At 34.1% G+C, this 11,610-nt stretch overlaps 2 protein-coding genes across 2 annotated transcripts; one reads left to right on the plus strand and one right to left on the minus strand.

The window, feature by feature from the left end:
* The first annotated feature begins 232 nt into the window (after nucleotides 1-232).
* Nucleotides 233-4,908, plus strand: LOC145735899 (nucleolar complex protein 4 homolog B). The gene is made up of 4 exons (XM_081990046.1): nucleotides 233-660; nucleotides 718-1,050; nucleotides 1,103-1,580; nucleotides 4,046-4,908. Exons 1-4 carry the CDS (start codon nucleotides 327-329, stop codon nucleotides 4,404-4,406), a joined length of 1,506 nt encoding a protein of 501 aa, XP_081846172.1. The 5' UTR covers nucleotides 233-326; the 3' UTR covers nucleotides 4,407-4,908.
* Nucleotides 4,909-7,958: 3,050 nt separating this feature from the next.
* LOC145735890 (bifunctional coenzyme A synthase-like) lies at nucleotides 7,959-11,030 on the minus strand. Its single transcript, XM_081990038.1, has 9 exons — nucleotides 11,014-11,030; nucleotides 10,557-10,757; nucleotides 10,235-10,502; nucleotides 10,075-10,182; nucleotides 9,823-10,023; nucleotides 9,583-9,771; nucleotides 9,325-9,533; nucleotides 8,415-8,558; nucleotides 7,959-8,365 (listed from the first exon to the last, which is right to left on the minus strand). The coding sequence occupies exons 2-9, from the start codon at nucleotides 10,755-10,757 to the stop codon at nucleotides 8,144-8,146; spliced, it is 1,542 nt and encodes a 513-aa protein (XP_081846164.1). The 5' UTR covers nucleotides 11,014-11,030; the 3' UTR covers nucleotides 7,959-8,143.
* Between the last annotated feature and the right edge of the window lie 580 nt (nucleotides 11,031-11,610).

Genomic DNA, 11,610 nt, shown 5'->3' on the forward strand with positions numbered 1-11,610 from the left:
CCTTTTCTAACGGGTAAACTCGTTTTACTGGGACCTTTTTGTATCGTACGTTAAAACCATATAAAACGTTAAAACGTAGGCCGCATTCGTTTTCACGCTCCATTTATTATATTATTTTTGTTGTTTGAATTATTTGTAGGTTAAAAATTGAAAAAACCGGGTAAAACAAAACGGCGTGCGTCAAACTGTTCTCATCATTGTCATCTGTCATTTGGTACAACCTAACCTCTCTTAAACCCTGTACTCTGTCACTTTTTGATTGTTCCCGGACGAACGACCGAACTAACTAAACCAAGATTTTCTTGGAGTTTACCCCAAAAATAATCATGGCCCAGACCGAAAAGCCCGTAAAAATGTCGAAACTACTTCGTCAGAAAGCGCAAGAGTTTCTAAGTTTTCCAGAAAACAGCGATAGCTTGCTACAAATAATCAAACATTTCCAGTCCGGGGCGGACACTGCTTCTTGTTTACTGGCACTGGAGCTGATCTTTTCCAGTTTGCTGAGAGATAGAAAAATATGTTTTGAAATCGAACCTTTGAAAACCATAGAACGAACACCGGAAAACAATCACAGACAGTGGCTTGTTGATATGTTTGAGGAATGTTTTGGAAAAATTGTAAACTGCATGGACCATGACAACTCAAAACTTTCCATGCTAGGTTAGTACAATGTGGTAAATTTGGACGGTCCAGTAAGTTAGACTAAATTTTGTTTAGGTTTGTCTACTGCTATGAACCTATTGGGTGCAGAAGGAAGAAGTCCTACAGTCAGATACATTTCTGAAGGAGAAAATTATTTCCCAGTCAACAAGCTGAAGTTAGTGATGATGAAGCTTTTATCAGACAAAAGAAATAACAGTCACCTACTTAACAAACACACTGAGTATTTGCTGTATGATGATATTTTGTTCTACACTTGGAAGATTTTACCTTCATTAACTGCAAAGTCAAATCCCAGTGAAATTTATATTCTAAACTATTTGGCTTTATTGGAAAAACTGCAGATCTACCCTAATCAAGACACTAAATACTTGTGTTATGGGGAACAAAGTAAGTCTTATATTCTAACAGTTTTTTTGTAATAACATAATTTTACTTCTAGGTGTGCCAATGCACTTTGATGAATCACTAACAAAGAAGCATTTGAATAGAGTTTGGCAATGCATAATGCTTTGGGACCATACCCCACAGACTCATCGGCAACTTTTAATTGTTTTGCTCGAAAAGGTCTTAGTCCATTTGGACAAGCCAATTCTTCTAACAGACTTTCTAATGGATTCTCTTGATGTGGGTGGTCCAGTCAGTTTACTGGCATTGCAGGGAATTTTCACTATGATTCAAGTGCACAACTTGGACTATCCTAATATTTTTGCCAAGCTGTATTCAATGTTTGAGCCTGAAATATTTCACACCAAGTACAAGGCTCGTTTATTCTACTTATCGGATTTGTTCCTGAGTTCCACCCATTTGCCTGAAATGATGGTTGCTGCTTTTGCTAAAAGATTGGCAAGATTGGCTTTACTGGCACCCTCTGAGGATATTATTATCATATGTCAATTCATAGGAAATCTCATTTTAAGGTAAGTGTTAAAAAACATTTTTTAAATTGTTTTGTAAATTATTTCATAGTGAATTATGTGCTTATACAAACATACATTGTATACCTACTTGTTTTTAATGAAGTTCAAAATGCCTAAATTGAATGATAAGTCTATTTGCATAAATTGCAGCACTGTTTGTAGTTTCTGAGTGGTCAAGAAACAGCAGGAAGCTGAAAGCTGCTTTTTTTTGGCCAATCACAAACTACACACTGTGCTGAGAACTTTGCAAATGCTGCTCAGGTAGACTGAGTATAAATATTCAAAAACTACAAGATCAAGTTAGGTTTTTGTGCTTTAACATCACTGGCAAGTTAAGTTTTAATCAGATTCTAGGATTTGATCAAGCACTATTTACCTGAAAAACATGGATGTATTTGTAAAAAACTACAACAATATGACTTTTTTCATCTTCTGATAATGTTGAAATCAAAACAATAAAACATTATGCAGTATAAATACTGGGTGAAATACCCTATTACCTATAAGTACTACAAATTCTTCTTATCCTTTTCTAACAGATTGAAGATTGAATAATAATAGGGTACAATATATACAGGGTTGTGCCATACATAAATATAATAAATATTTTAATTGAGTGTCTAGTCATTTTAGAGGGAGGTCTTCATGAGACATTTTTAATTTGTGATCACATTGTTGAGATATTAATAATTTCATTAATTTTCAAAATGTGAGATGCAGTTGCAACTTCATATTTGGTACACATTCTAAGCTTAAAGAAAGCAAGTAAATATTTGTTTAAAAAAATGGTTATATAACTATTAATATGGCAGCTAAAGGCCAATAATTTGATTTTATTGTCAAAAGCAGAGGGTGAGGCGACAAAAATTAAGTTGGTTAAATTGCAAGTTTTGGATTCGGAATTCTTTCATTTCTTGAGATTGAATAAATATTCTGACTTAGCGTTGTTTTTGCATGTTTTCTTAAATTCTTTAACCGTGGTTGAGATATTTGTACTTACTCTCAGAAAAGTACCACTTTGTTGTATTTCTTTTGAAGTATTTTGGTGTACACACTCAAGGTAGGTAATTCGAAGTATTATGTTGATGGTGTATGTGGTATGTACGAGGTGTATGTGGATGGTTTTTGACAGGAGGCAAGCTCTAAAATTGCATAATCAAAGTCATGTGATGGGTCTCTTGCAATTTCAGTTTTTGTCAACTGTCTAAAATACTCTAAATTCAATTTACCAACATTTCAACAGTCACGTGATTAATTTTGACAGATATCAACTGGCCTTTATGTGTCCTTTGCAATTTAAGTTTTTACAACTGTCCAAATTTTATTTATCAATTTTACAAAGTTTAAACTGTATTTTGAAGGTTACGTCACTGTTTTTGACAATGTCAACTAGTCTTTACAGTGTTGCAAACTTAAAAATTGAAAATTTTACCACTGTCTAAATTTAAAATACTATATATTTAATTTTTCAACTGTTTCTTTTAAATGATAGGTGTCTTTATTTGACACATGCTAACTTGGTTACTATGACAGTTAGAAGATTCGTTTAAATGTCAAAATATAACCCTTAATTTCAGACAACCCTAAAAAAATATTTTTGTTTGTTAGAATTTGAAAAAACAGTCACCTGACCTTGAAAAACAATTTTTAGCTTTCGGCACAAGGTCAAATCAAGTGTCAAAAATTTGGAAAAACCTTTACGTTGTCACCTAACCTAACCTAAAAACGGTCAGGTGACTTTTAAAAAAATGAATTTTAAGCTTTTGGGTCTTCAAAATTTGGAAAAGCAATCAGGTAACCTGAGGAAGTAATTTTTTTTAAAATCATTAATACATGACATTTTGAAAAGGGTCACATGTCATGTACAAATTGTAAAAGCAGACATGCTAATTAATCTGACCTAAAAACTGCCACGTGACCAAAAAAAATTTCAAGGGTGTATTTCATCAAGGTTTATCATTGTCCCAATACCAGGGGCCTTGTAACTAAATTTAAGAATGTCACAAATGTGTAGGTAAACATTTGAAGGCATTCTGAGGCAGTTTAAATAATTTAAAGGCATTTCGAGGTATTCCAAGGTAATATGAGGCATTTTTAAGGCATTATTACTATGAGACATTTTGAGCAATAATGAAGCATTGTGAGGTATTTTAAAGACATTTCAAGGTATTTTGGTGTACAAAAAATTATCGGCGGTCTACCCCTCGCTTTTCTATCAAACAGCACTGCGGTGAAGTTATGTACTAAGATTTGTAATAATATACCATTTTTTGTACAACGATGCTCACGTTTATGAAATATGAAAAAACAGTTGATTGTTGAAAGAAAAGAAATTACAGGTGGCAAATTTAGGTACAAATATATCTGTTAAGAAAATTTAAAAATACCTGCAAATACCCTATCTGCCCATGAATAAATTTATCAATTTATTGCCGTTCTGTCCTATAACCTTTTTTTGTTTTCAGGCATCCTGGTCTAAAATGCCTCTTTCACAACAGTTGTGGAATATCATCTCGCACCGACCCTTACATAATGGAAGAAAGAGATCCACTTAAGTCAAACGCCATTAATAGTTCGTTATGGGAGTTGCATTCATTGCAATACCACGTCCAACCGTCAGTAGCCAATGCGGCTCGTTTTATCTCTTCACCTTTACCGTCGGTCGAATGGGATATAGGAAAAATATTGGAAAATTCCGGAGACGATATTTTCGACAAGGAAATTAAGAAAATGAGCAAATTAATTGTGTTGCAATTCGAGCCGCCTAAACCAGGTCTATCATTGGCTAGAGGCGAAAAGTTTAACAATATTTGGGAGTTCGTTTAAGTTAAGGTAGGTGCCGATCTTTTATACTAATCGTAAATGATTATGTGCAACTCTTTATTTGTATTGGAACGTAGATTTCCAAATTTACTGACATACTTGTTGTTAGCAATTGATTAGTAGTTACCCAATTTTGTAGTTTTATAAATCATTCTTTAAATATGAAGCTTGAAAGTTAAGTTGACTTATGTATTTAACGGTTGTAATACTAAACTATCTATTTGGGCTGCCATTAAAATAATGTAATTGACGTTGTTCTTAGCATTCCTCTCTAAACATATATAGTTTTATGTGATTGAACATATCCTATATGTATAAACTAATCTTAAATGTTCGGTCTTATATAGCGATTATTGTATCCTACTTACCTTGATTTCACTGTTGCAAACCATCTAGGATACTTATAGTTTGTCTTTATTATGATTTACGTCTTTTTAATGTTGTAATGTTAATAAAGTATTTACTTTTTATATGTGATATGATAATTAAAAGTGTATAATGTTATTGCTTTGCTACTAAATAATTATTTGTCGTCCTCCCAGTATGAAATTTTAAATTAATTTACTGATGAATACATAATGAAAATAAATATTTAAACCTGGTCACATATACGACTGCATTGTAGGGTATTTATATTTTGTCGGAAGGAATAAAAACCTTTTCACGTAAAAGGAAAAAACAATAATTTCCTTAAATAAAGAGCGAGTTTTCTTCAAAAACTCTGGTTCAAATGGATCCGTTGAACTGGTCCTCAAAAAAAGGAAGTTGGTTGTTGCATAAGTAAGGAAAAAACAGTAAGCTGCACCGAAGGACCATTAAGCGTTAATTAAGTAACAAATTACACTTTTAGCACATGTTTATACTAGCACGTACAGAGTTGCCGTTTTCGACTTTTTTATCTAATAATAATATACTAAACCTGAAAACCAAGGAATAAATTCCAAATCTGGTTTTAGATACCCGATACCATGTTGCCAATAGTATGTAGAACCAAACCAAACATAATTTTGTAAGCTTGAAATAAATTCAATGTCTGCCTAATCAGTTTATGAGATGGCATATCCTACAATAGATCTAGAACATAATTTCATCGATTAATCTGGTGCATGTAAAGATTCCAAATACTACTACTACTACGTAGCACTACAACCCAGGGTGGGTCGTGGCTGCCTTGACTAATCTGCCTTTACCTGGAGCGGTCGTGCGTCATCTCCCTCCATTCTTGCTGGTCTACACCAAGCATACCCAGATCCTTAATGATGTTATCTCTCCATCTGAGCCTGAGTCTTCCTAGTGGTCTTTTTCCTATTGTCCTGCTTCCTCTCATACCCGTTTTATTAGGCGATCATTTTGGCTTATTTGCAGGTGCCCTGTCCATCTTAGTCTGCCGGACTTTTGGGCAAGCTCGACATTGCTTCTCATCTAATGGCCGGTTTCAGGGTCTCTAACGGGACCATATATCATGCCATGCACAGGATCTTTCTCTCAAACCTTCTTAGGAGCTCTGTGTCGCGAACTGTCAGTGTCCATGGTTCACTGGCGAATGTTGCTACTGGTCGTATCATTGTTTGATAGATTCCGGTTTTCGCTTTTCTTGTGATAAATTTTGATTTTAGCATGTTTAATCTCTTCCTGCATATTATTGTCTGCCGTTATCACTACGCCCAGATACTTGAAGGTTTGCACATGCACAAAATTATAGACGTCCATTGTGACGTTCTGCCTCGCGCGGTGTTGCGGGAGACATGCATGTATTTGGTCTTTCCTTCATTTACTCGTAGACCTATTCTCTGAGCTTCTTCTTCGATCTTTATGAAATTTTCCTTCACACTAACAGTACTTTGTCCTACTGCGCCTATGTCATCTGCGTAGGCCAAAATAAGTTTGGGACCTCCTGGGCCAAAAATCTGTGCTTTCACTGATGCTGTTCTTATTGCTTTTTCTAGTGCAAGGTTAAATAGTACTGGCGACAAAGCATCCCCCTGTTTTAGACCTCTGTTAATATGGAATGCTTGGCTGTACTCTGTACTCACCATCGATTTTGACGCGGCTCCTTGCCCACTCCAGACACGCTCTACACAGTCGAATCAGTTTGTGCAGGACACTAAGTTCCCCCATAGCCTCCCACAATCTCACTCTAAAAACACTGTCATATGCTTGTTCAAAGTCTATGAAAAGGGTATGTAGGCTCTTGTTAAACTCACAACATTTCTCCAGAATCTGACGGATAGTGAAGAGCTGGTCAGTTGTTGATCTTCCGCTTCGAAAGCCGCATTGATAGTCTCCGATAATCTCTTCGGTATATGGAGAGAGACGTTGAAGCAGAATGTTTGAGAATACTTTGTAGACGTGACTCAGCAGGGCAATACCTCGATAATTTGTACACTGCATTTGGACCCCTTTTTTGTGGTGTGGGATGATAACACCTTCCTTCCATTCGTCGGGAATGATTTCTTGATTCCAGCTCTGTTGCACGAGGCTATGTATTTGTATGGCTAAATCGTCCCCTCCATGTTTCACACTTTCTGCTAGGATATTAATCATAGCCTGCCGCTTTGTTATTTTTAAGTTTCTTAATGGCTCTAGTTGTCTCCTCCATGGATACGGGCGGGATATCAACCTCTGCTGTTTGGAATACAAGACTTTCGGGTTCTTCCCGCACCCGTCTGTTAAGCAGCTCGTCAAAGTAATACTTCCATGTGTCCAGTACTTCTACTTTGGAGGCAATGACTGAGCCATCGTTAGCCAATAGAATTGTGGCGGAAACCCTTTTTAAGCCCCTTTACTTCCTTGTAGAATCTCCTTGCATTACCATTCTGGAAGTCGGCCTTCTTTTTTGCTTGTAATCTAGACATATTTGTGGGTCTCTTTTAGTTTACTTGTGTCGTTTGTGCCTCTAATTTAATAGCAAAGTATTTGGTAAAAAAAAATCTATACTAAAAAATGAAATAAAAAGTGCATGTCCGTATTTGAAAAATCGAAGTGGATGATGGTATCTAAAAACGAAACGTCGGAGCTGAAAACTAAAGCTGTTTTCTTGAAGAGCATAAAAAAGTGCCTCCAGAAGGTGCCATTGATTTTCCAAAATAATCAATAATAAAGTGGTAAAAAAAAAAAAAAGGAATTTGACTTTTTCGGTTTTTGTCGGATATCTCCGGAAGTAACGAAAATTTTTTGAATTTTTTTTAATCAAATTATTTAGCAACAAAATGCGCAACTTTGCCTCCTTATAACCAAAGCTCTATCAACTATAGTTTTTGAGATAGCAATGCTAATGCCTCGAATTTGTAACACCCTGTATATATAATTCCAAATACTGATTTAAGTCCAAATAATATTATAAACTAGAGAGAGAAAGAAAAATCATTGACGGCACTAAATATAATGAAATTTACCTGTCAAAGCCTAAAAAATTGGTAAAGTCACATGAGGATTTGCCAGACTACAATTGAACGGTTTTTTTGGAGGCTCTCTTTACACATCCGTTCTGTAAACTGTTAAGGAACTAACAATATTAACCTTGTAGGAATAGAAAAACTAAATAAAACACAATAATTGTTGACAAAACAATTGACTTTTTAATTTGTTATAATATAAAATATAAATCATTCATAACAAAATAACATTCCACCAACTTTAAAAATTACAACCACTCAATATTTTTTTGTTCTGCATTTTATTTTATACCATTTACTAGCCCTGTAACTATTAACATATAAAATGGCTACGAAAGTATCTATCTAAACAGGCAAACGTTTTTGTAACAAATCCCAAGCTTTATGAACTTGCAATTTTGTATATTCAACTTCCCACAACGGACAGAATACTACATTTGCCTTACTAATATATTCCTTGTTTGATTGTTGAGAGGCCAATCGCTCTCTGGCTTGGTCTTCTGTCAGGTTATTTCGTGATTTAAGGCGGTTTATAGCTTCTGCGGGTGGCACAAATGTTGCCCAAACCTAAATCTTTTCATTGTAATTCCCATATTTCACTTAATGATAGGATTACCTCATGACAGTATCTATCCCATTCGGCTTGGCACAAAACTGCCGCTTCTATACACACAACATTATTAGTTATGCTAGAAATTTGTTTTTTGACTTCTTCCCCCATAGCAGGCCATAGAATGTCAGTTAGTTTTTTCAGTTCATCCTAGTGAGTAATATATATTTAGAGATCAGTACAAACTAGGTACTAAAAACCCTTGCAAAGGGTGTGGAACAATGTAAAAAAAGAAAGACAACAAAAACAAAGGGAATACATGATTAAAGTCTCCAAACTAAGGACTACAAAGACAATGATGCAGTAATTTAAACTTGCTCTAAAGAAAAAGACTTAAGGCTATAAAACGCTTTTTCAGCTAAATACAGCTTTAGCCATCTTCTTGATTTAATTCTTGGTAGTGTTCTCACCTTTGTGGGAAACAAATTATATATCTTACAGGAGTACTCAACGTTTTGTTGGAGATAGGTGAGGTCTGAAGTAACAGGTGAAGTTATGGTTTCTTGTTGGGTACTTGTAATATAAAGTATGTTAAAAAATACAAATTGATAAAAAGAGGAGCAGAAAAATTTGTTGAAATGATTAGGCTTGTTGATCCAGAAAGTTCAAAAGAAGACAAACTCATAAAAAAGTAGAGGGAGACTTTGTTGATATAATTGAGATGGCTAATTGCTTGTAAGTTGCAAATAAGACTCACTAACAACAGGACATTCTTTGTAATACTTTTTATGGTTTTTTATTTGTGGTACGGCCTCTAGGCCCTGCATTCAGTAGACTATATACTATTCTCATAGATTCTGAAACCCATATATTTTCAGTCCAATTTTGGACACCTTGTAGGGCAGCAAAGATACAAATTTTAAATTATCTTCTATGTACATCACCATAATACATAAATAAAACAAATTTTACTTACCGGATTTTTAAATACCAAATTGCCTAAAATCTTCCTATCAATTTCTCCATTTTGATCCAAAACCTGCACACCAAATACATCAACAACTTTCCCATAGCAAGGTCCCTCTTTTTTGTACATTTGGTGTCCCAATTTATCACAATCTATTATCGGCACTCCTAAATCCTGCAAATGCTTGATCACTCCAGATTTACCACTAGCAATTCCTCCTTAAATTCATACTTGAGCTTCTTGCAGTTTTAAATAAGGAAAAAATACCTGTTAAACCTATCACATAAGGTTTGGGTGGGATGTTTTTACTTTCCACTGGTTTTATTAGGGTTCCTAAGAGTCTCAGTCTTAAATTGCTTGAACTGACTTTAGTTTCCTCTCTTGTATCTGGATTTTTCTCATCAATGAAGGGTATAGGAACTATGCTCAATTCATTTAATTTTTTTTCTCTTCTGACTAAAATATTTTTTGCTTAACTAGTTTTTTGTTGTTAAGAAAATGACATACTTTCATTAATTTTTTCACCACCCCTTATAGTTTCTTCACTGACAATGATCATATCCATTGTGGAGTCAACAATAGCTGGCCCAAATGGATCAGCTATTTTGCAAATGTTGTAGGACACTTCAGGACATATGTCCATTACAAAACTTCTAACATTGTTTATTCTAGTGTCTACATCTTCAATTAATTCCCACAATACTTTACCTAAAGAGCTCAAAGTAGTGAATTTTAGTTAGTTATATTTGGTTGTCTTACTGTGAGTCATATTTTCTTCAGTTACTCCTACAGTAATTTTGTCAGAAGTCCTTAAAATGGCTTCACTCAAAAGTAATTTATGTGCAACATGCAATCGATCAAATGTACCTAAATAAACTGTTGATTAAACATTTGTGCAGATGAAAATATTACCAGTTACCTCCAAGACATACATGTTTATAAACCTTACTATCCCTACTATCAATTTCAGCAAGCAACTCATCCACTCCACAATCTACAGTAATAATTTTGTGGCCCTCAGATATATTTGCCACTTTACTGGTAATAAAGCTACTAATTTCAGTACTGGAGTACTTTTTATCAAATATCACAACATCAATAGGTTTTTGTGTCTTTATTTGTGGTACATTACTTCTAAGTCCACTAAGTAGAACTCGAATATCCAAATGGTTGCAGTGCAGTGTTGCCTGAATTAACATTTATCAAAACCAACTGTAAAAGCAAATATATCAATCTCTTACCTCAGAGTAAATGCGGTAAATTGTATGGCTTAGCTTTGGAGGGGTGTTAAATATGTTGGTGTGAAACCCTCCTAAAGGGTCACTTAAAGCAGACAACAGTTGGATGTACAAAGTATTTTTAACGGTTTTCTGAGCATCTATTAGTAGTTTACTTATATGCTTTGGATTTGACACTACTAAAAGTCCAGTTTTTGCTAACATCTTTAAAAAATCCGTTTTGGGTTTTTAAATAATGGAAACAAGAAAAAAATTCTAGCAAGTAAATGTTACCATAAAACTGAAGTGTTGTTACGCTAATAGACTGATAATTTTGATAGATATAATCCCAGAGATTTTTATAACAAATGAAACATGACCTTTATACTGTGAAAACAAATTGTAAATAGAAATTAGTGGAAGCTGGGCGGTAGAATTGTACAAAATAATTTTAGTGCATAATGTACTTGATTGATTTTACCTTTGGATAGATGTATGAAATGCGAGAAAATCTCAGTAGTGGAAAGTCTACATAAATTTAAAAAAAAGTATATTCAGAGAAGAATAGTTGATAATTAATGCTTATTTACATTTTACGCAATCCTAACCTCACTTTGATTTTTGATTTTAAAAAATATGTCAATATTGTCAATGTCAAAATGGCTGCAAAATTAGATACTGATAATGTAAATAAATGGTCTGGAGGACAAACAAGCCTTTGCATTTTTATTTTTAAGAAATGTGCATTTAAACTAATTTTCGTGTTGTGTTCCTATAAAATGTCCACGTTTGTTCTGAACGACTACTGAACATTTTAGAGGGATGTCCTAGTAATACTCTCAAGTGGTCGTAGTTGAAAGCCTCCCCGTCCAAGTGTCCCAAAAGTAAATTAATATCCTAATTAAATTTATACTGATGTTTTGTAACAAACTGTATAAAAGAGCTGTATTTCTTTTGTTGATGCGCTTTATTATTAGTTTTTGTTAAATTCAAACATTATTTTATTATTATTATTTTTTGTTATTCTTAAACTTTATTACACCAAACTGTGAATTTGTTTTTATTTACTATTTACTAC

This window comes from Ips typographus, linkage group LG1 (genome assembly GCF_016097725.1).
Source record: "Ips typographus isolate SLU linkage group LG1, UJ_Ityp_2.0, whole genome shotgun sequence".
Taxonomy (NCBI): domain Eukaryota; kingdom Metazoa; phylum Arthropoda; class Insecta; order Coleoptera; family Curculionidae; genus Ips; species Ips typographus.